This window comes from Leptonychotes weddellii, chromosome 12 (assembly GCF_054177405.1).
Source record: "Leptonychotes weddellii isolate Sample4059 chromosome 12, ASM5417740v2, whole genome shotgun sequence".
NCBI classification, from domain to species: domain Eukaryota; kingdom Metazoa; phylum Chordata; class Mammalia; order Carnivora; family Phocidae; genus Leptonychotes; species Leptonychotes weddellii.
Window position 1 is genome coordinate 80,948,148 of NC_138380.1, and position 24,970 is coordinate 80,973,117.

At 43.5% G+C, this 24,970-nt stretch overlaps 1 protein-coding gene across 1 annotated transcript in view; it reads right to left on the reverse strand.

The window, feature by feature from the left end:
- SLC26A3 (solute carrier family 26 member 3) overlaps positions 1-23,456 on the reverse strand; it is a 36,183-nt gene extending 12,727 nt beyond the window's left edge. Inside the window, exons 1-11 of the mRNA XM_081800696.1 lie at positions 23,333-23,456; positions 13,533-13,750; positions 12,887-13,026; positions 11,126-11,236; positions 10,702-10,874; positions 9,286-9,450; positions 7,400-7,552; positions 6,929-7,011; positions 3,045-3,192; positions 2,820-2,933; positions 2,629-2,706 (exon numbers count right to left, since the gene is read on the reverse strand). Coding sequence (XP_081656822.1) covers positions 2,629-2,706; positions 2,820-2,933; positions 3,045-3,192; positions 6,929-7,011; positions 7,400-7,552; positions 9,286-9,450; positions 10,702-10,874; positions 11,126-11,236; positions 12,887-13,026; positions 13,533-13,750; positions 23,333-23,446 — 1,497 coding nt within the window. The 5' untranslated portion in view covers positions 23,447-23,456. The remainder of the gene's footprint in view (positions 1-2,628; positions 2,707-2,819; positions 2,934-3,044; positions 3,193-6,928; positions 7,012-7,399; positions 7,553-9,285; positions 9,451-10,701; positions 10,875-11,125; positions 11,237-12,886; positions 13,027-13,532; positions 13,751-23,332) is intronic.
- Positions 23,457-24,970: the final 1,514 nt, after the last annotated feature.

A 24,970-nucleotide genomic window follows, 5' to 3' on the forward strand; every position in this document is an offset into this window, starting at 1 on the left:
AGGCAGATCTTAAGACTGATGCCTGAAATAAATTTTTCCCAATCAGAGACAGTCTAATGTGTGTTTATTTATTGGAGCTGCGGAGAAGGGGTTGCTCTTTGTTAAAAAAAAAAAAAATCTTGGGGAACTTGGGGTTCCCAGAAGCGTAATTCAAACCTTTGAGGATGATCAGCATTCAACCATTTTTTTAAAAAGGTTTTATTTATTTATTTGAGAGAGAGTGCATGCACGTGAGTGGGGGTGGGGCAGAGGGAGAGAATCTCAAGCAGACTCCAGGCTGAGTGTGACATTGAAAAGGAAATTGCCAATTCAGCAATGGTTAGCTGGTTAAACAATGGTTCACAAATGAACATCAGTTACAAAATGCTGAAAACTGAGTAGAGTCTGTAATCTAGTTGACAGTACGGTTCCAGTGTCCCTATCCTGGTTTTGATCACATACTATAGCTAACGTAAGATGTCCCCGCCGTGGTGGCTGGGTGAGGCGTGCACAGGACTGCACACGGCGCCTCCTCTGTTGGGGGACCTGAGTGTAAAGCAGGTCAGGTGCTGCTTGCAGAAGAGGCAAACCCCTTCTCTTTTCATTAGGCATTGTTTTCTCACCTGGTCAGTATTCCACGGAGCAACAATTTTTTAAAATTTTTCATTGCAGTATAGACACAAGACAGCCCTTTAAAAAGTAAAGATTACAGAGCACTGAGAAGCCATAGAAAGGAAAAGGGGGATAATTTTATCAGGAACCAGATCTCCATACTGCAGTTGATGTAAAGGATTAAATAAATATAAAATGCTAAGAACTGGGGCACCTGGGTGGCGCAGTAGGGTTAAGCGTCCGACTCTTGGTTTCAGCTCAGGGCACGATCTCAGGGTCCTCGGATCAAGCCAGGCGTCGGACTCCATGCTCAACAGGGAGTGGCTTGAGATTCTCTCTCTCCCTCTCCCTCTGTGCCTCCCACTCTTGCTCTCTCTCTTTCTCAAATAAATAAAATCTTTTAAAAAATGCTGAGAACTGCTAATGCTTAATCAGCACCCAGGAGACATTTATCATTAGCTATTATTGTGGGTTATTTTGCATAGTTCACATGATAAAAAGAAACAAACCAGCTATCCCGGTCAAACAGATATTGCAGATACAATGGTCTAAGCAGAACTCATCACATGGATCCTTTGTCGAAGGGGCTTTGACTCAGATCACAGACAATGTCCCCGGGTGTGCTTTATTCGTGAGAGAGATAGGATTTAACTGGCAATTACTTCCCAAGGCTCTCCAACTCAGCATGGGCGATGTAGAGCCCAAGTGTACCCTTGGGAAGAGGAACGATAGGGCAGAATTCTCTAATAGGGGGGTTGCATGTGCACTTATTTTTATTGAGATAGACGTTCTTCTATTTCTTTGGTGGTGACTTCATGATTCCTTCGATGCCATTCCTTTGGAAATCAGTAGGTTAGCTTATGGAGAATGCATATTCTTGGCAGAGAGTACTCTGCATTGCTTGATGACAGATTTGGTCAGTGAGGCTCTTTGGGATGACCACACTGTTAGTCTAGAAACCTGGGACCAGATTCACTTTCCAGCTACCAACCAACAAGGAAAAAGGCCTAGATATCAACTAAAAAATACTGTGGGCTTGTGTCCTATCTCTATGTCCTTTGTAATGAGAAGTGTAGTATCATGTTCGTAGAATAATAACAATACAATAATAATCTTAATATTAATGGCTACATATATTTAGTGCTTGTTCCATGCCGGGCCCTGGGCTAAGTCCTTAATGTGCAATATTTCATTTAGTTTTCGCAACGACTCTGTGAGGCGGGTACTGTTTCCCTCCCTATTTTTACAAATGGAAAATGTAAGTTTCAGAGAGGTTAAGTAATTTGCTTAAAAGCACACAGAGAAAAAGAGGCAGAGCCCGGATTAGAAGTAGGTCTCCAGAACTTGAGAGCCGGTGCTCCGTGGGGTATCTCAAAATTACATCACCTCCACAAAGAACAAGGTATTTACCATTGTCTGGTTTCCTAGAGATCCTTGCTTTTCCAGGGTCTGCTGTTATTTCTTTAATCTGGGGGCTGCAGCCGTTTAACAAAGCATGAACCCAAACCCTCAAAAATCACAGTTCAGGAGAGATGGACCAAGGAGCAAGACGGTGACAGGGTGAGGTCTGTGTGTGGCTGCAATCTGATAGTGTTGGTCTTGGAGTCGGCCCAAACCCTGGGAGCTGCAGGGTGGATCTGTAAGAACGGTAGCACCACTCTCTGAACTTGATAGAGGCCCTGATGACCTCAACCCTTAAGGAAATCTTCACTTCTGTCAAGCTACGTCAAGGCTGAAGCGCCTGGGCATCGTTCCGTCTAAACATTAATTATTTTGGGGGCTCACAAGCATGTGGAGAGTGGAGCAGATAAGGGAGTTGGGGCATTTGCATTCCTAGCATTCATAAAATGCTGCCGGGGGGAAAAATACAGATTTTTGGCCCCAGACTATGGGCTAGGAAGGGTACTCGAGAATTTTCAGTTCCCTCATTTTCCTGTCTAGTTTGCACTTCCAGAGTGGAAGAACCAGGGTCGTTGATTCATCATCGCCCAAAGCAGAGAGAGAGAGAGAGAGAACCCAAAGAGAGACTAACGATACCTTTTGTAGTGGCTCCAGAAGAAATCCAAGGGCTAAAATGACAATCAGCACGATGATAGCAGAGAGAATCCCAGCGATCTGTAAAGACCAAAAGATACTCATCGCAAAATCGACACACCCGCCCCCCCCCCCAGCTCGGAGTCGCTGGCCCCAACGCCAGGATGGCCCTCACAGTAAAGACCCCCAACTACCTGTGTCTTGCCCCCAGTGCTCTCCTGAACCCCGGATCTGGAGAGGGCGGTACTCGCAGCAAAGCCTTTGAATGATCCAGTGAATATGTTACTCAATCCCAAGGCTATTAACTCCTGGCAGGAGAACAAAGAGGAATCCTTTTCAGAAATGGCACTGGTCGTACGATGTCCACACAATATTACTTAAAGTTGCCTAAAGAGACCCAACACAGGTCGTAAACTTACCTGATTGCCATCGATCGGATAATCATATTTGAGGGAATAGACGCTGGCCACGGAGAAGGCCACCATAAAGCCAACGATCGCAATGCCGAAGCTATCCCCGAGGGTCTCTTGGAAAATCTGCATGTCGGGTGCGATGGGGGGCTGAAATCTGAAAAGGAAATGGAGCGAGTTTGAATGTCACCAACCTGCTAATAAACCTTCAATGGCATTCACTTGCCCTCAGGAAAAGCCACATTCCCTGGCAAGGCCCTTCCCCACCCCCACTCCTGCTCAATCACTATCATTTCCCAGAATTTATGCTCCAGCCATACCAAGCTTTTGTTTGTTTGTTTCTCAAAGGCATCATCTGTACTTTCACCTTGGAAGCTTCTAATTTGCTGTTCCTTCTGCCTGAACTATTCCCCTCATCCCCATCCCTCCTTCCAGAAAGTCTTCTCTCACCACCAAGGTCAGGGTTAGGTGAGATTCTCTGAGCTTCTCCAGCCCTGGATGCCTCCCTTCCTTACCCCTCCCGCCCCCTCCCCCCAACTCTCTCCCCAGGCACAGAGCAGGGACTGTGACTACTTCATTGTTCTATGACCAAGACCGAGCATTCTTCATGGTGAACATCAGGTGGTCAATAATTGTTGGGCAAATCCAACGAGTGAATGCAATCTAGGCTGAGTTTGGTCTCACTTTGAAGTGTGACCAGCAAGAATTTAGCACCGCTGCAAACTTTGGAATCTGTTATCTTATTGTTGAAAAGCAATGTTGCCTGAATTTGATACCAGAATGTAAATCCAGTCCCATGATAGTGGCACATCTGATATTTTGATAGTATAGCACATTATAACATACACTTCTGTCCCTGTAAGCTTCCTGCAAAATGTCTTAGATCCCACCTGTATTGTTACACTGGATTGAAAAGCATCACCCACAATCCCTCCAATAGTTACCATGGATGAAGGTCTTTAAGCAAACACAATTAAAGACAAGAGAAGCGAGAAAGTCTTCCCTCCATCGATAACAATACCTTCCATGAAAAACCCTTAGCAAACAGATGGGCCTTGGACTCTGCCCTGGGTTCCACACTGGAGACAAGCGTGGCCCTGACGGGGAAGGGCATTCATAGTCACGCGGTGTCAGGGAAATATTCAACTCAGAGAAGACCCTTCAGTGTTTGTACCTCACGACTTCAGAACAGTCAAATGGTATTTGCTAACTGTGTTATAAAAGGTCCAAGTATCTCCGAGTCCACATCCACTGACTGAAAGGCTCACTTCCTTCCTGCCAACATGTGTTTCTGACCTAAATCTTATTGGAAGTGAGTTTATTGGATTCATTCAACTCTTTCTTAATTGCTGTTCATGTTTGATGAATATCTGTGTTCATACATTTACAGCCTTAGTTTTGAAGAAGTACTGTGAGGTATACGAGGTATTCTGCAGCTACCATGAATCAGAATGTTAGCCTGGAATGTTGTTTTTCCAAAAATAAATCCCAAATTGACTATACAATTGAAATTTGCTTTTTATACCACAGTAACCAGAAGTCTGCTAGTATTCTTTTGTCCTAGCCTCTAAATACCAGAGACAGAGTGGTGTGATGGAGATTTACAGTCTGAAAACGGATTCATTTCCTGGCTCTGCTTCCCTGCCCCGAGCCAGTTTCCTCCTTTGTAAAGGGAGAATAATCACACATGTTTTTTTTTCTTCATAATTTTTGTGAGGGGGGAGTGTCACATAAAATAATGAACATGAATACTATTTACACACTGTAAAGTATGAAGTGCCTATTAAGTATTATCATACGATCCCTCTGGAATCTGAATATTTCCTCCATGTCTCCTTGACTGTTTCAATGAGCACTTTCCTTCAGCCCGTGTGTGTGACTTCTTAAAATCACTTCCAAGGTGTCATACTTCTTCACAGCAGATTGATGATAATTAATAATCATTATTTTCCTGTTATATTCTATTGGTGATCATCAGAAATTTAAAATACCCACTGAGGGTGCCTGGGTAGCTCAGTCGGTTAAGCGTCTGCCTTCGGCTCAGGTCATGATCCCAGGGTCCTGGGATCGAGCCCCATATCGTGCTTCTTGCTCAGCGGGAAGCCTGCTTCTCCCTCTCCCTCTACCCTTCTCCCCTGCTCATGCTCTCTTGCATGCGAGTGCACGCTGTGTCTCTCAAATAAATAAATAAAGTCTTAAAAAAAAATAAAATGCCCACTCAATCATCACCCAGAAAAAAATGGAGTGGAAAAAGCATGTAAAGAGCCTAGTACCTAATTTAGGTGCTAAATTAGTAATAAAGCAGTGGGAACACTCATTGTAGGACAGGCACTTAAGCATGCATGTCACACATATGGACACGCTTAATCCTTACAAGAATCCAATGTGATAGCTACTTTTTTCAGCCCCATTTTTAGAGCCAAGGACACAGAGGCATGGAGTTTAGTTATTTGCCCCAAATCAGGAAGTAACTCAGAAGTAAATCCTAGGCACTCTGCCTCTAGAACAGGCGAGCTTGTCTACCAGGCTACACTGCCTCTCTGTGGAGTGTAATGATTAATAAATGTGAGTTACTCCTTCCCCCGCCCTGCAGACACTGTGGAGAGAGATCCGTTGACATTCAAGATTTCTTTACTAAGAAAAGTCTCAAAAAGGGGCGCCTGGGTGACTCAGTTGGTTAAGCAACTGCCTTTGGCTCAGGTCATGATCCTGGAGTCCCGGGATCGAGTCCCACATCAGGTTCCCTGCTCAGCAGGGAGTGTGCTTGTCCCTCTGACCCTCCTCCCTCTCATGCTCTCTGTCTCTCATTCTCTCTCTTGCAAATAAATAAAATCTTAAAAAAAAAATTAAAAAAAAAAAAGAAAATCTCGAAGATTGTAACTCAGTGATCTCAAGTTTATGTTTCACTAGGTAGTTTATGTCTCCCAAGACTTTTCAATAAAGTGTAATCACTTGCAAGCTGCAGGGTGGAGAGAAATCCCAGAAATAGCCTTTCAGTTTCAGACTAATTCCTACTTAAAGATCTTTTAAATGAAAAATGGTGCTTGAGATTCATTAAGTGTAACAAATGAATATCTGGTGATAAAAATATTTTTGCATGTATTTGCTTTTTCAAAAATTTGGTTATTTTAAAGTCAACAATGCATATAAATGCTGATTCCTGGAATTCTCAAATATCTCTTAAGCATGGGGAGGGAGGGAGGTCTTTTGTTTGTTTGTTTGTTTTAAACAGGAACACAACCTGTCCTTGGTAAGCAAATTGGAGGAAGTTGATGCTCTGGTCAGAAGGCAGAGAGAAGAAAGCACAAAACTGGATCTCTCTTCTCAATCCAATAAAGGCAATGCAATCAGTGCATTTTCCAAGTCCTTGTATGAACTGGACCGCCCAACCTTCCGCAGCGTTCAGTGTTGTTCTGGCCTTGTTTTGAATTTGATCACGAGAAAGGACAGAGTGTGCCTATCTGGATTGCTCAAGCAGTGGGCTCAGGTATTCCTTCTGGGTCTCTTTTGAACTGTCAGAACCTGGCTCTAGTCACCTCCAACAAAACACTGCATTTTGTTTATAGTAATTTCTGAACAAGGAAATCTGGTTTCATTTGGTTCCTTTTTATGAGGAGAAGCAGGTTTGATTTGCCTTTTTTTTTTTACTTTGACTGCTTCACTTTTCCCTGCGTGTGAATCCCTGCTCATCTGGTTTGTGAGTTCTTCCACGAGGACAGACTTTCTGATAATTAAGAACTGCAGAGTCTTTGTGGCTCCTTCCTAGAAGGAGAGTAGCGCGCTTTCCTCATCCTCCCATGAGGGAGGGAGGGTTCTGCGCTGGATGACTGCTTGCAGTCACTGCTCCCTCTCTAGTCAGTGCGTGGAGAGGCCAGCATAAAAGACACACTTACCCTCTGTTCATCTCCCCAACCACAGCCACCTTAAACCTGTTTTCGAAGTCAAAGCCATAGGATACACCTGTTGCGATCACAGTCTGCAAAGTTGCAAATTGCCCAAGTTAGAAATATGAGATATCACTCACAGTCTTCTTAGATCAGAATCTCTAGCCCAGGCTTTGCTACTTTTTAAAACAAAGTCCTGAGGCAATTCTCCTGAGCCACCAGAGGGAAGAACCGCAGCTCTGATGGGTCTGCCAACCTCTCTGAGGCCTTGCTCTCTGTGCAGTCCTGTCTCACACGGAGAGAATGAACCCCAAATCACAAAAGGAAGTCATTAATTTGGAATGAAGAGAAAACCATACGAAATTTGACACCCAGAAACTGCAGAGATGGCATCTGCCTCACTAAAACCTCCTGAAGCTTTTTGACATAAAAACAGGAGACTAATGAATTATGAAAGAAAGTCGTAAGACGATCAGTTACCATGATGAGTTCAATTGGGATGGGCACTGGAAGTTTGGCTTTGTAGCGCTGATTTATTTCTTTAACCACAAATACAATCAGTAGGATAATCAAGGAGGTCACAAGGTCTGCAATATTAGTGTCCTCTATTTGTGTGAATACGGAATTCAGCACCTAAAATTATAAAAGCGAAAAACAGCCAAGTGCTATATTTTTTCTTCCTTTTTAAGAATCTTTTTTATTTTTTTATGACCTTTTTTTTTTTTAAAATTTGAGTATGGTTGACAACACAATGTTAGTTTCCGGTGTACAGCAGAGTGATTCAGCATCTCTATTACAATGTCATTGACTATATCCCTATGCTATGCCTTTATCCCCGTGACATATTCATCCTATAACTGGACTCTATCTCCCTGCACCCACTTGGCCCAAACCCCCACCCCCCACCCCTCGGGCAACCATCAGCTTCTTCTCTGTATTTATAGGTCCGACTCTGCTTTTTTGTTTGTTTATCCATTTGTTTAGTTTCTTTCCCAAGTGCTATATCAATATATAATTTGGATGCAATCTTCGATTATTTCCAAACAGCTTAAAAAAACATTGAGGCAAGAAGGACTGACGTGGGTGGAAGAGTGATTCTCTGTTCTGCTCATGTTAACCATGAATGAGTAATTGTAGACACTAGCGTGGGGGATATGAGGAGGGTAAGTCAGCCCAGTATCAGCACCATACTGATAGAGGGATGCTTGGGGCATTTTTGCTGGGAATCTCTTTGGCTGGTGTCAAAATTCCCTGGATACTTTTCACATTTTTACAACTGGTCTCTTCTGCTCTTAGGTCTTATGGGTTATTACTTTATAATCAGCATCATTTTCTATCCAGGGAATAACCTCTCCTTCCCAATAGTTTTCTTAGCATGTATCCCCTTAATTCCTGGCTTTTTTTTTTTTTTTTAAGGTTAAGGCCCTTCACATTTCTTAGTTAACTGTGTCACTTTTGGAAACTCGTTTCTTGGCTAATGGTGCATTGTACATGATCTTAATTTTTAAAACCAGCTGGATTCCCTTTCCATGGGATCTGCAGAGCTCAAGCAGGTCCAAACTAGATCCCAAATTGCTCCTCGAACACTCCACTTCTAGACTAGCCCTGGATGGGAGTGAGATGGTTCCGATATGGAGCAAACTCTGTCTCAGCTCCCAAATACCGTCTTGATAGAAGCACCAATAAGCCCGAAATTCATAAAAGAAAGGAGACAACAAAGATCAGAGTGGAAATACATGAAATTGAGACTAAAAGGACAATAAAAAAGATCAGCAGAACTAAGAGCTGGTTTAGGGAAAAGATAAATAAAACAGGCAAACCTTTGGCTAGACTCAGCAAGACAAAAAGAGAGAACTCCAAATTAGAAGCGCCATGCACACTGTCCTATTTACATCTTGGCTAATTTCCTTTTGCTTTATAAACAGGGATGCGTAAAAGAGTCGGAAGAACCTCCATTTAAAAAGAACAAGACCTGCTTTTTAAACTTAGGGAAACATTATCACTCAGCACATTTCTTTCAAAAGAAGATTTTGAGGAAATTTTTAAATCATGGGACAAAATATTAAAACCTTTAATAATGAACTTAGATTTCTTTTTCTTTTAAATAACACTTAAGAGTCAAATCTCAGAGACATGGTAGTTAATTTGTGTTGTTCACGTTAGCTGGATGGTAGATGTGGTTTGATATTTAGCGTTCTTCCCTTGGCCACTAATTTTTTTCTTAATGTGACTAAATTTCACAACCTGTTGGTTTCTTGGGTGTTGTCGGGAAGCCCCGTGTCAAAGGCATGGAAAGAAAGCTCTCCTAGAAACAGGATAGTAAATTTCATGTATTTTGATAATTTCGAGGCAAAAGGACCACTTACTTTGAAAATTGAAAATGGATCAGTGTGTGCTGGGACCTTCAGCTGAAGCATGAATTTGAGCTGAGAAACCAGGACATGCACTGCAGCAGCTGTGGTGAAGCCACTGATGAGGGACTCCGATAGATAGATCACCACGAATCCGAAACGCAGGACCCCCATGAGCAACTGGAAAGAGAAGGGCAAAGGCCTTTGGTAGTGTAGGTTACAGGTGCACTTCAGCAACTAGAGAACCAGCAGTGGAAAGAATTCAAAATGTAAAGGTTCCGCCTGTATGTAAATGAAGAAGCAGGTGTCCTTGCCTCCCGGAACACCTCGGGTTCAGGGTTCCTCCCTCTCCCTCCTTACCCCATCCTACTCCCAAGGTGGAGCATGTAAGTCTAGGATACCCTAATAAGTACCAGGCTTTTTCCTCCCCCCCACCCTTTTAAGTTGCCATATCTTCAGAAGACTCATCCATATATCTTTCATAGCAAAATCCTATCTAGCATCCGCCCTCATAAATTTTCCATGTAATTTTAAGTGGCTTGCTGGCTGCTACAGCGTTCATGGTGAGCATCCATTCATATGCCCTCAAACAAGTTGCTTGACTTTTGTAAGAAGTACACGACTGTGTACGGAACCTCAGAAGTGCTCAGTTTTAACTGGGGGCCAAAGTTGTTCATTCCCCCCAAGCCTCAGTATTTTGCAGTTATGTGCACGGACAGATTCTCCTTCGTTGGATCCCTGGGTTGCCTTTCCATTCGTGTCTCCAGAATGCAGCCGGAGCTGCAGACATGCAAAGGTGCTAGATTCAGAAAAGAATCGGCCGTTTGTCTGTCATTTGGGCACACCACTAATGTCCTTGTTTACACTCACTTTCTCTTTCTTTAAGGAATGGTCTTAGCCAATAATTTCACTAATCAGAAACTCAGCCAACATCTTGAGGAATCCACACCATTTTCACTATTCACTATTCACCAGCAATAGAGTCAGGGGTGTGGCTTGGGCGGGAGGCTTTAGCCCCTCCATAATCCTCTTCAGCTTTCCTGAAATCTTTGATACAGACAGTTCAAAGTGCTCAACCCCAAATCCTTCCAGCTAGATTACAGTCCCTGAGGAATTGGAAAGAAAAAAGTTCCAAAGCTGCCAGGGTCACTATTACTTGAATTAGGCATTTCACTCCTCACCACTGGTGCCTCCCTCTTCCTATTTTCCCTTCTCTCTACACCCGCGTTCACTCATCTTTGCAATGTGGATCTGCTCCTCCACTTCCGGTTGGAGGGAGTAGCCCTTCTCCTTTCCTGTGGGCCACTGAGAGAGGAATGGAAGCCAGGGGAAGAGTGAGGAAGGGGTGGCGGGAAGGAGACAGAACAGAAAGATGTGTATCAGTGAGGACAAGCAGCACGGGGAGGGCCGATTACATGAGAAAGCGCTCACCTGAATGATTCCAGAAAGGACGGTGACCGTGGCAGCCACCATCAACTTATACTCGTCTGTTGAGGAATTGTTACTCATTGAGCTATTAGAGATTTCCAGAGCAGCTGTACTGTCCGATGGGGTTACTTTCACAACGACTGCTCCCACCATCATGCTCAGAACCGGAAATGGACCTAATTAACAGAGGATGCACTGTAGTCAATATGGGCTCCCTAAAGCACAGCTGTCTTTCAACCACAATGTAGCGGATAAGAAGACTACCAGCTGTTCTGCCCTCCTTCCCCACCCCCCAGTCCCAGTTCTTACAAGGAACTATGACTGCTGTCTAGGATCATGCACAATTTAGAATTGATACAGTGTGTGGCTAATGGAGTTAATAAAGAAAAAGCCATGCGAGCATTAATTAGCCCACAAACTCACTTACCCACAGATATGTGTTTAGAAGTGCCCAAGAAAAAGTAGACCAGAATTGGGAAAAAGGCCGCATATAATCCATAGCTTGGGGGGACAGTGACCAGCAGAGCAAATGCTAAACCTGTAAATATGGAAGCATCAGGGTCCTTATTTCAGGCAAGGGGAATCATAAAAGTCCTCCTTAAGTTCTTCAAGTGTTTCAGATTTGTACCTTAAAAATCAGTTACTTTATTAACTCAAATAGATTGAAGATGTAAATGCAGGAGCTAAAACTACAAAACTCTTAGAAGAAAACATAGGTATAAGTTTTCATGAGTTTGGATTAGGCAATGGTTTCTTAGAACTGACACCTACAGCCTAAGCAACCAAATTAAACGCAGATAAATTGAGCTCCATCAAAATTTAAAAATGTGTGCTTCAAAAGTTACTGTCAAGAAAGTGAAATGACAACCCACAGAATGGGAGAAATGATTTGCAAATAGTATCTTGGATAAGGGTCTAGTATCCAGAATATATAAAGAACCCTTACAACTCAACAAGAAAAAGAACCTAATTTTAAAACGTGCAAAAGATTCATTTCTCCACGGATATACAAATTGCCAGTGAGCACATGAAAAGATGTTCAACATCATTAGTCATCAGGGAAATCAAAGTCAAAACCACAATGAGGTATAATTTCAGACTCACGAGGATGGCTAAAATAAGGAAGGCAGATAATAACAAATGTTCACAAGGATATGGAGAAATTTGAACCCTTATATGTTGCTAGTGGGTTACCATGTGACAGCAATCACACTCTAGGTATATACCCAAGAGACCTGAAACATAGGTTCACACGAGAACTTATACACAAGTGTTTATAACAACATTACTCCTAATAGCCACAAAGTGAAAACAACCCAAATGCCATCAACGGATGAACGGATCAACAAAGTGGTCTATCCATCCATAGAATATTAGCCATCATGCAAAGAGGTGAATTACCCTCCCATGCTACAACATGGATGAACCTTGAAAACATGATGCCAAGTGGAAGAAACCAGACATAAAGCACCACATATTCTGTGATTCTGTTTTATATGAAATGCCCAGAATTGGAGGCGCCTGGGTGGCTCAGATGGTTAGGTGTCTGCCTTCGGCTCAGGTCATGATCCCAGGGTCCTGGGATCGAGCCCCACGTCGGGCTCCTGGCTCAGCGGGGAGTCTGCTTCTTCCTCTCCCTCTGCCTCTCCCACTGCTCGTGCTCTCTCTCTCTGTGTGTCTCTGTGTCTCAAATGAATAAATAAAATCTTAAAAAAAAAATGCCGGGCGCCTGGGTGGCTCAGATGGTTAAGCGTCTGCCTTCGGCTCAGGTCATGATCTCAGGGTCCTGGGATCGAGTCCCGCATCGGGTTCCCTGCTCAGTGCAGAGCCTGCTTCTCCCTCTCCCTCTGCCACTCCCTCTGCTTGTGCTCTTCTGTCTATCTCTCTGTCAAATAAATAAATAAATAAATAAATAAATAAATAAATAAATAAATAAATAAATAAAATGCCCAGAATTGGCAAATCAATAGAGACAGAAAGTCATTGCGAAGGAGATGGATGGATGTAATGGAAAGTGACTCTTAACAGACAGGAGGGTTTGGGAATGGTGCTGGTGGTAAAAATGTTCTGGAATTAGATCATGGTGATGGTTGCACAACCTTGGGAATATAGCAAAGAACACTGAATTTTATACATGAAAGGATGAATTCTATGACATATCAATTCCCTCTCAATTAAAAAAAGTTACCTTGTAGTACAGCTACGAGCCCCGTGCTGATTCCAGAAACAATGTCACTGAGTAGCCATTCCTTTATCCGGTAGGCTGGTAACCAAGATGCTATGGGGAACAAAGACAGGGCAATCTTCTTGGCCTTCTGTGTGGAACAGCTGAAAACATTGAAAGCCACATTCAGTTAAGTCATATCCAATTGTAACTTTGGCACCTAATTGCAGTGGAAAATTGGTAAAGATGATACTATATTCAAGAATGAACCACCACCTTTCGCACTAACACTCGCCTCCTTACCCAGATTGACTGCCCCCCCTCCCCCCGGTCACTACCAAAGGATTTTCTTTTCTTAAGGAAAATGCTGATTTTCTTTAGCCATAGTAGAGCTTACCTGTCATCCTCAGCTTGGATTTTACAACATTTCAGTTGAGAACTTTCCTCTACCCTCATTTCTGATGCTCAGATATGGAAAGATTGTGTCGAGAGCTGAGATGCTGTTCATTTTAGAGATTCCCTTTCCAGCTCTGGCAGGGAGTAGGAGGTTTGGAAACCAAAGATAAGAAGACCCTGAAGGTGATGGGCTAAAGCCAGAAAGGAGAGCTTGGAAAGTTAGAAGAAAGTGCTTCACTTATTCCTCACACCAATACCTTAAAAAATATCTTACCTACAACACACTTTGAGGTGATCCAGGAAGGTCTTATGATGTCTCTGTTTCTTCCCATGTTCCTCCCCAAAAGCATTTGCAGAATACACTGGCCTGGATACAATGTACTGATTCCCAATGGGTTCGATCATTTTGCTTTCTCTGACGGCTGCGTTAAGAGGAAGACCTTTGGAACTATGTGGCAAACCCTTCTTCTTGCCTTTAGCAGCTTCAAATGCCTGAAACCAAACAGAGCTTGCTTCTTAAATAACTCGGAGATAATGTGATGCAATTTACAGATGAGTGATCTCCGAACTGAATGTTACCACCTTTTGAGATCAAAAGAGGCAGGATTAAGGGACCTAGATTGTGTTTTGAGACAGTGATACTACTTTTTACTCCAAGGAGCTGGACACGGCTCCTTTGGGTAAGTAAACAAGGGCTTTTATTATTTATTCTTAACAGATCACCAAAAAGCAATAGAAATTGACTCAGTTTACTCATCAATGAGTACTTTTTTTTTTTACTTGTAAAGTGATATCTCATCAAGAAAAGAATTCACTTTAATTTTTTTTTCTTAGAAACGTTTCCAAGGTTATGGCATTGGAGTCCCGGGACAGATTAGATTTAAAATCTACTCATTGCCCTTTTGCTGCAGTCAAGACCGTTCTGTTTCCCCAGCTGAATTTTTGTAAGACCCATGAAATGCTTGAAATGTGTGAAATTCAAGGATCTTGTCCATTTATTTTTCTATTGTTTCTAGGAGAGTTTTATTACTTGGTTACTTAGCTCACTAGTGGGGAGATCTTTTTAAGAGAAGATCTCGGGCAATTTGCTTAACCTCTCTGAGCCTCGTCTATACAATTGAGCTAATAAGACTCAAGTTTCAAGGTATTAACGAAGAGTAAATGAGAACGTTTTCAAAGCATCTAGCGTTTCACCTGCGCACTGTAGACTTCCGCTAAGTGATAGTTCATATCCTAACTATTTGCATTTCCTGTGTCAGATGTTTACATTTTTTTGTTCTTACCTCAGTCCTGTGTCTGTTATGCTTAAGAGATCAATTTTGCAAAATCTTTTAATGCACATTACCTATTTAGCCCTCCCAGCTCTTAAAGGCACTTAACAATTCTTATTACTGTCCTCTTCTTACAAAATGACAAAATAATAGCACACACCTCCCCCCAAAAATCTGAGTCCTTTTCCTCAGTTCTTTTCCTCAGGACATAGAGCTAGTAGAGTGTCAAACACATTTCTTTGCTGTTTCTTCTATGACACACAGCTTCTGTGTTGTCCAATGGGAACGTTAAGTGAAGACCATTCCAGCTGTCAGCATTTTCCCCTCTAACCTTGTTTCTGTACTACTACTCACAATACCCAGAGTTTTATTCCCTGACCTCAGTCACAGTTATTAATTGAATGATCTCAAACTAGATTGTACCTTGTTACATGGCGCTCTCTCGCAGCTCAAGGGATTTCCAGCCTGTTTGCAGAGCTCAAGTTATAACCAGAAATCAGATGCTGGCCTAAATTTCTCCCACCTGTCCTGTCTTTGACCACCCATTTCTCTCCCCCAACCAATGCCCTCCCCTCTAAAGTCCTCTCTACTGATCTTCTCTGACCACCGTGGAGTGCCTCTGCCGCACACTCTGGCTTGACCTCCAGAATTTGGGGTGGTCTTGAGCTTTGTTATGACTGTTAGACCCCTTCGGTTCTTTCTGAGTCTTCTCCCACCCCAATGAGCTGCTTTTTTTCCCTGCTTCTTCTCTATCCCCTCGCTTATCCCTCCACCCCAAGTTCCAGTGTCAAATCCCACCAACTATACAGTACTTCTCATTGTCAGAAGAATGTTCGTGAAGTAGAATCAGCTTGGCTTACTCATTGCTATGCATAGCACAGATTTTTGTCCTTATTTGCCAATTACCAACAAAACACTTCAGAGCTAATCCCTGTCAATGACTCTTGACACCTTAGATCTCTTGCAAAGGCTGTCCAGAGTGCCTTTCAAGAACAGCTTTCATCCTGTGAGGTATCCAACCTAGCCCACCTTAGGATGAAGAATACTCAAGCACTGTGGATTTATTTCTGTCAGATGCTGCCATGGGCAGAAAAAAGAGATTCCACTATTTTGTTGCTTTACTCATATTTTCACCAAGTTGCTCAGAAAAACTCATCAGCTCTTTCTTAAGAAAGTACTTCTTTTCTTCCTTTTGCTGTTGTGTGTTTTTTCTCTGCTAAGGCATGGGTTGATTTTTTTTTTTTTTTTTGCCAGTGACAGTGATGGTAGAAATCACTCTGTTTTGCTTTGCTTCCTTCCCTGAGGATGACCTTGGCTGGCTTTTAGTGGGTTCCATCATACCTCCAGCTGCATCAAGGGCCTGGGCCCTGCCATCCGGCCCCAGATTGGAAAATGCCTCCTCCTCACACCCAAGCACTGACTACAAGGGGAGTGCTCAAGGTCAGGAATCAGGGCAGCTTAAGAAATCCTTTAAGGGGGCGCCTGGGTGACGCAGTTGGGTAAGCATCTGACTCTTGATTTAGGGTCAGGTCATGATCTCAGGGTCATGGGATCGAGCCCTGTGTTGGGCTCCTTGCTGGGCGTGGAGCCTGCTTAAGATTCTCTCTCTCTCTCTCTCCCTCTGCGCCTCCCTGCACCCCCGCCCGGCCCTGGCTCACGTGCACACTGTCTCTAAAAAACAAAACAAAACACACACACACACAAAACTTCCAGAATTTAAAGAAAGAGACCTTGAGGGCCACATTCCAGTCCTGTGGTTCATTCTCTACTGCCACCCTTGCTCCCGAAGCGGCTGCCTCCCGTTCCCCACTCAGCACCCGATGTGAGCCACTGAATCAACCACCGCCGTGGTGCTTCTGGTAGGAGAAGCTCCAGACAGTCATAAATTCATGTCGTTCTCCATGTCATCATCTCTGGGATGCTTTAGTATGATCTATGTTAGTTAGGAATGCAAAAGCAATTGGCTCAATCTTTTTTTTTTTACCTAAACAAATTACCTTCCCCCAGAACTTTTTTTTTTTGAAGATTTTATTTCTTTGACAGAGACACAGGGAGAGGGAACACAAGCAGGGGGAGTGGGAGAGGGAGAAGCAGGCTTCCCGCCGAGCAGGGAGCCTGATGCGGGGCTCGATCCCAGGATCCCAGAATCATGACCTGAGCCGAAGGCAGATGCTTAATGACTGAGCCACCCAGGTGCCCCCCCCTTTTTTTTTTAAGATTTTATTTATTTATTTGACACACAGAGAGAGACAGCGAGAGAGGGAACACAAGCAGGGTGGGTGGGAGAGGGAGAAGCCGTCTTCCTGCTGAGCACGGAGCCTGATGCAGGGCTCGATCCCAGGGCTCTGGGATCATGACCCGAGCCAAAGACAGACGCTTAATGACTGAGCCACCCAGGCTCCCCTTACCCCAGAAATTCTTGAAAAAACTTTTCTTGGTCCCTAGAAGTACAATTCCAGGCTCAAGTATGACACCCATATTCACATATGCCTTATCATGTTCTGATTTATCTTCATGCCTCAGATTTCTCTCTGGGTTTCTTAGGGTGTCAGTGGTTCTTCGGGGATTGAAATTTATTCACAGGCATCTTTCCTCTTAATAATTTTAGAACTCAAACTCTCATTGGTATACATTTCCAATGTATATTTCCTTTTCAATGATGTGTTCTTTTAAATTATTTTGGCCTCGGGCGCCTGGGTGGCTCAGTTGGTTGGGCGACTGCCTTCGGCTCAGGTCATGATCCTGGAGTCCCAGGATCGAGTCCCGCACCGGGCTCCCTGCTCGGCAGGGAGTCTGCTTCTCCCTCTGACCCTCCTCCCTCTCATGCTCTCTGTCTCTCATTCTCTCTCTCTCTCAAATAAATAAAATCTTAAAAAAAAAATTATTTTGGCCTTTGTAATATATGTATTATATACATAGACACACTCACATATGCACACATACATCTGCATACTTTGGTCCTGGGGCTTAGTCATATACGCTTGTCTTTCTCTGCCTTTTTTTTTTTTTTTTTCTGAGCAGAAATTTAATTCCAGGATTGATTTCTGAAGTTCGGGTTTTTGTTTTTTTTTTCAATTTAACTCTTCTGGTTTATGAATAACTTTTTGATATTTCTAGTGATTAGGGATGGTCGTATGCATAAGCCCCCAGCCCCAGCCCCCGCCCAGTTCCGCCCATCTCCAACCTGCTGCCAAGCACCAAGTGTCACTCCCTGCCTTCCAGTGACCCGAGCACCCCCACTCGCCTGCCCCCTCCACGGAGAAGTGTCTAACGGCCTTGACTTTTCCACTCCTCGGCATTTATCCATTCAGTGTCCTCGTCTCTCAGAGGGCCGCCCTTTCTGCTGTGGAACAGCTAATTTGAACCCAGGTGCTCCTAAGCAATGCTAGCATTTTTCGTTAATTAGTGTTAATTTGAAACTGCGGAGCGTTTCCCAGCCCCTCCCCAGTTCACAGTTGCTACCTCCACCATTGTGGCACAAGGTGGGTGCCCAACGACCCCACCCTTCAGTAGGATCTCCAAATACCCCTGTGGCAGTCCGTGGAAAACCAGAGGAAGCCAGCCCCATTTCATGCATTGCTTCTTGGACAACGGGGAATACAGCTGTGTCTTTTTTTTTTTTTAAGATTTTATTTATTTATTTGAGAGAGAGAGAATGAGAGACAGAGAGCATGAGAGGGAGGAGGGTCAGAGGGAGAAGCAGACTCCCTGCTGAGCAGGGAGCCCGATGCGGGACTCGATCCAGGGACTCCAGGATCGTGACCTGAGCCAAAGGCAGTCGCTTAACCAACTGAGCCACCCAGGTGCCCGCTTGTGTGCTTTCTTTCTGTCTCTGTCAAATAAATAGATACAATCTTTTTTATTTTTAAAGATTTTATTTATTTTTTTGAGAGAGAATGAGAGATAGCACAAGAGGGAAGAGGGTCAGAGGGAAAAGCAGACTTCCTGCTGAGCAGGGAGCCCGATGCGGGACTCGATCCCGGAACTCCAGGATCATGACCTGAGCCGAAGGCAGTCGCTTAACCAACTGAGCCACCCAGGCGCCCCACAGCTGTGTCTTGATAGCTATACTTATGGGGGACGGGCGAAATAAGCAGAATAATCGAGAGCCAAAGATGAGCCCGAAAGTGAGGGCATGTAAAGCCCCACGTTCTGGCTGGTGTCAAACTGGAGAAAAGCGGGGAGATGGCAGCACCAGAACTAGAGAAGGCCACAATGGCGATTAGGAGTAACTGGGCTCGACGTGAGGATCCAGGCTGATGCTGATAAAGAGAGGGCAGGGGGGTCAGAGGCTGGGACAGCCAATGATTTCTAGTTAAAGCTGTGATTTCTGGGGCGCCTGGGTGGCTCAGTTGGTTAAGCGACTGCCTTCGGCTCAGGTCATGGTCCTGGAGTCCCGGGATCGAGTCCCGCATCGGGCTCCCTGCTCAGCGGGGAGTCTGCTTCTCTCTCTGACCCTCCCCCCTCTCATGCTCTTTATCTCATTCTCTCTCTCAAATAAATAAATAAAATCTTTAAAAAAAAAAAAGCTGTGATTTCTGTGTGCTTCAGCCATTTTTGAAACACAGCAGGGTAATTAATGAAGCTGCCTTATACATCTGATCCTAGAGCTATTTCTTTGGGAGAAATCAATGGGTCCCTTAACATTTAGAACATGGAAAACGGCCCTGTTTTCCCCTATTTTTTAGTGATGATTTTTTTTCCCCACAGACTTGGCCTTTTAATTTCTTCACCTTTAATTGTTTCCTAAGAAATTGCCTGATTTTGAAAGCTGTCGGCAACTCACAAACCCTTCCAGATTGTTTGCGAAGCCAGAGTCTTTCCCTGGAGAGAGGAGATAAAGTGACATTGAAAGCAATGAAAGGTGATGGGACCAGGGTGGGGACCCCAAGGGCGTGGAGCAGTTCCCCTAGAGAGTCTCAAGGCAAGGTGGGTGCCCAAAGGAAAAGGTTTGGAATTTTTTTTTGCCAAAATAATATGGATAATTCATACAACTCTAGTTCAGTGTCCGTAGTGAGCAAGAACATAACATGTGTCTTGCAATGCTTACTCAAGAAGTTTGTTTATGTGACTTATTTAATTTATAGTGGACTTTTATTTTTTTATTTTTTTTTAAGTTTATTTATTGGGGCGCCCAGGTGGCTCAGTCGGTCGGGTGTCTGCCTTCGGCTTAGGTCATGATCTCGGGGTCCTGGGATTGAGCCCCACATCGGGCTCCCTGCTCAGCAGGGAGTTTGCTTCTCCCTCTCCCTCTGCCTCTGCTCCCCCATGCTCACTCTCTCTCTTTCTCAAATAAATAAAATCTTTCCAAAAAATTAAGTTTATTTAAGTGATCTCTACACCCAATGTGGGGCTCAAACTCATGATCCTGAGATCAAGAGTGGCATGTTTCCCTGACTAAGCCAGCCAGGCGCCCCTATAGTTATGTCTTTGAACATCTTCTAGGAACTTAACTTTAGCTTAATCTTAGTTCAGGCACTAAACATTATGATTACTGTTTTTGTGTTGTTACTGTCAATTCTTTTTATTCACAATTATTATTATTGGTCATACTGTTGAAAAACTAAGTCAAACCTAATGTAATTAGGAGGTGCAGCGGGAAAGAGTGAGATCTGGCAACTAAGCCGACCCGGCTTCGTCACTGCTTAACTGTGTTGCTATGGGCAAGCCCTCCAAGCTTTTGTTTACCTAGTGGGAGAAGGGGACGCCATTACCTTCCCTGTAGGGCTGTTGTCAAGAGACTTCTTCGCCTTAATTGCAGAGGTAATAGCCTCAGGTCTGAGTTTATATTGACTGTGTATATTGACCATTTACTACTGTGTTTGACAAAAGTCTGCTGTGACCTATCTGAAAACATTAGTGCTACCAACTTTTCTATGATTTCATGTCTACTCTGCATTTGCCCAGAATGACCAGGTTTCCACTCTCACTGGTTTATTTTGACATAATTTGAAAGCATACACCTAAGCTTCATAGCATGGCGTGCGAGGCCCTTCACGGATTGGCTCTGGCTCATCTCACAAGCTTCTCAACTTCTCCTCTTTCCATGTTTTCCCATCTCCATGTCTTCAAGAATATTGTTTCTTTTATCCGTGTTCTTCTCTTCCGATGCCTGGCGAATTCCAATTCATCCTTAAAAATACTCAGCTGTCCCTGATCATTGATTCGTTCCTTCTTTCCTTCAGCTACCATTTATCAGCCTATTGTTTTTCAGGAACTCTGTCTCTAACATAGTTGTATAAGATAGGAAAATGTGGGTAAAGCCTTTATGGAATCCCCGAGAAAGAGTTAATCATTCCCTTCTTGTACGTACTTTGTACGTTTTTCTATACCATAGTGTACTGCGCTGTCATTATTTGTTTACAAATTTCTTTCCCCAGTAAGACTCAGTTTTCCAAGGGCAAGGCCCAAAGCTTAATCCTTTTTCCCTTTGCATAGGATACAACATATAGTTGTTGCCCCCAGAGGTTTGTTTAAATAAACTGGACTGTGGGGGCGCCTGGGTGGCTCAGTCGTTAAGCGGCTGCCTTCGGCTCAGGTCATGATCCCAGGGTCCTGGGATCGAGCCCCGCATCGGGCTCCCTGCTCGGCAGGAAGCCTGCTTCTCCCTCTCCCACTCCCCCTGCTTGTGTTCCCTCTCTCGCTGTGTCTCTCTCTGTCAAATAAATAAAATCTTTAAAAAAAATAAGTAAATAAACTGGACTGTAAACAAAAGATATAAATGGTAAATGATGTACTTCACACTCCAAACTCCAAAGTTTATATATATATGCAGGGGGGATGTTCAAAGTGATTGGTACAGATAACAAATTGGAAGAAGAAGGGCCATGAATGTGGGCTGGAGTCGAGGAAGGTTTCATGAAGGAACTGTGGGTCTTAAGTTAGACCTGAAAGCACAGATCAGGAGAGATGATGGGAAAGCTGCAGGGAACGAGCAAATCATGTTCAAAGGATAGTGATCCACAAACTGGAAGAGAAGACTTTGTTGGCCAAACAACTATACTGTTAGAGAAATGTGAAAATATGCCACAGCAAGGAGTTTTGGACCCAGTAGGCTACAGAAGAACAGAGAGGATCCCTGGAATTTCTATAAAGGCTTTGTAGGTTTCTAAGTACTTTTGCTTCTTTGTCCTATGAAGTAGGCAGAGAAGGTAGACTTTATTATCACCAGTGTATAGATGGAGAAATTGAGATCTGGGAAGATACATGACTTTTCCAAGTGACAGAGACAGGACAAGAAGCCAGGTCTTATGAGTGATTGTCTCTGAAACACACTCATTTCTGCCATGTTGATGTGGGGGGCCCAGTAGCCTGAGCCCCCAAGAGAGTCAAAGCCATGGAACAGAGCTCCAGCTGAGGTACTTGAGCATGGAGCCCCTCCCCCTCTGTCCCTACTTTCAGCATCAGAGACACAAAATCCAGAGTCTGGGTAGCTGGGGTTCAATCTCCTTGAAATGAACTGGTTTATTCTCCACTTTGTTCCCCAAGAAAGTGAAACAGAGGCTAGAGGAGGCTCTTCTTTCTCTGTTTGGAGAACCAAAGATCCTCCTTATGGAGAGAAGTGGGACTAAGTTCTTGCTTATTTAGTCTAGTAAAAAAAATATCCATTCTCATTTTGTGAACTGTTTCATTTCTTGGTTGAATATGAGTTATTTAGTAGATACTGATACACTGGCTAATTTATTATATACTCATTCATTTACCCAGACTGTGAGGAGGCAGGGTGTGTATTAACCCACTGTAAACGACTTATTTCTGAAATCAAATAGTTGCCTCCTAAAATTTCTCAACAGGAATGATCTTTATGTGGATTTTCATTATACTGTTTCTCTGAATGGCAATTTTACTTGGGAAAAGAGAATTATTTAGTCAAATGAGTTAATACAGTGTTTCTCACTTGCGTATTTAAAGACTGCTGTGTGACCTTTTCCTGACATTTTATAGAATGAAATAAATTTTATCTCTTCAGGACTGGTAATCCCCTGCACGATACATTACTCGTGGCATGTGGCACTCTGCTACTTTCCAACAACAATTTTCTTCCCTCTCTCTTCCTTTTTCACTCTCTGTCCTACTTGCTTCTATTCCCTCTTCTCCTCCCCCACCCCTTCCCTTCTTGGACTTTCTGGGATGTCTGGCAGATAAATCCCTCGCCTCTGGACTGAAAGGCCTTTCTCAACACCTTCTAACAGATGACTCTACCTCCTAGAAAAATCTTTCCTAAAAGCTTGCTTTATTTGCCAACCTTCAGAACAGATGGTCTACCTATAAAGTCAGATCTGGGTCTGGAATTAAAGGAATTACATCAATAATTAAGGCAAAAATCTCTTCTATTGGGGCGCCTGGGTGGCTCAGTCGGTTAAGCGGCTGCCTTCGGCTCAGGTCATGATCCCAGGATCCTGGGATCGAGCCCCGCATCGGGCTCCTTCCTCAGCCGGGAGCCTGCTTCTCCCTCTCCCTCTGCCTGCCACTCCACCTGCTTGTGCTCTCCCTCTCTATCTCTGTCAAATAAATAAAAAAAAATAAAAAAAAATCTTTAAAAAAAAAATCTCTTCTATTGTTGAAGAGGCTATTTACAGCTTAGCAATGCATACAACAATTTATTTGGTAAAATCAAAGTCTACTCAAATATTTGCTTCCCATCGCTAGGGCTCTGGGCATACATTTTAAACCTATTGTTAGTGGACTCATTCATTCCTGCTCCTGCAACCCTAACTTCTAAGTGGGTTTTGACCAGAAAATATACCATTTGCAAGAACTGGAAGACCAGTTTGAGTAAAATGATCATAAATTTGGTTCCTACCTGGTGTGCACTCAGTGGGCACTTCAGCACCAGTAGCAAATTTCTGAGATCAAGTGGTCCTGTTGTCAGAAGTGTCCATCCACTTAGTTCTATAGGTTCTGACTGCATCCACATGTATGGGGATGTCTATATGTAGGTTATGTAAGGCAGTGGGGAAATTATCTGTCAGCTTTAATAATTAACTTTCATTAACTTTTACAACAAAGGAAAGACTCCAATGTGGTCTTGACCTTTGAGACTCTGAGCAGTAGACTAGATGGTGACACAGCTTCCTCAGGTTCCTTGTGAGATTATACCACTCATTGCACTTGTGTGTGTGTGTGTTTTATAGGTTGCAGAGATTTACACAGAGAGGTGTACATGGAAGTTAAAAAAAAAATCTCTGCAAGTGTTACCTCCCTGATGTTCTACCTGCCAATTTAGAAGGGAGCTCCCAGTGACTTTCAGATTTCTAACCCCAGCCCTCTAGACCCGCATATTTAATGCCTATCTATCTTCTCTGCTTGGATGCCCCATGGGCATTTCAAACCTGACACATCCAAATCTGAACTCTTGATCTTTCCTCCCCCATCGGCTTCATCTCTACTCTTCCCCATTCCATTAAAGAGCACTCCCTCTACTCATGTCAGAAACCTGTTGCAAACACTCTCCTCACCTGCAGCCAATCTATCAGCATCAAGGTTTGTTGAATCAGCCTCCAAAATATATCACAAAGCCATTGTTTTCCACCTCTATGTGCCTCCCTAGCTTTAACCACTGCCCCCTCTTGCCAGAGCCTCCTGCTGCACTCCTTGCTTGCTCTCAGGCCTCTCGGTCTCTTTGCCACCCACATTCATGATCTTTTCCTGCTAGACTCTTCGTGGAGCTATAATTATCCTTAAGATAAAAGGTCTCCAAAGTCTTGCATGATACCCCCCTGCCCACCTCCCCAACGTCAGCTGGTCCTGCTCTCCCCATTGTTTTCTCCACTCCAGTCACAGTGGTATCCTTTAGTCCCTAGAATTTTCCAGCTCCTTCTAGACATTGTTTCCTCTGCTTAAAAGCTCTTCTTCCCGCTCTCTCTGGCTGTTACTTAGCTTCAGTGTCACTTTCTTGGAGAGAACACATTTGATTCCCTGATCTAAATTAGCTCCTTTTATGATATTCTCTCCTAGCTTCCTGTAATTTTCTAACATAGCATCCTAATTTTAAGATAAATATTTTTGCCACTACTTGTAATGGTTGCCTCCCTCATTAGAATGAAAGCTCCATACAAACAGGGACCTTGGGCTGTCTTAATGACTAGGGTAGCCCCAGTAGCTAGGATGAATCTGTCAAAGAACTGGTTGAGCGAGACGGAAGTGGATGAATTGTATTTGACACAACACAATTCCGAAAGAATCTGGCAAGTCACTAGAGTTCGTTCTGAATTAATCTAACTTGCATTTTTTAACTTGGCTCAAACAGATACTAAGTGTATAATCGAATTAGAAGTGGCATCCCTTTAGAGCATATAATACTGCTTTTGACTGTTTTAACAAATGTGCAACATTTATTCAGAACTATTGTGCATTGATCAAATTGTGTTCTTAGGTTTGGTTGCCGAAAGAATTGGAAAACAGTGCATATAGAAAGATAGACCCTCAGAACCAGTGATCA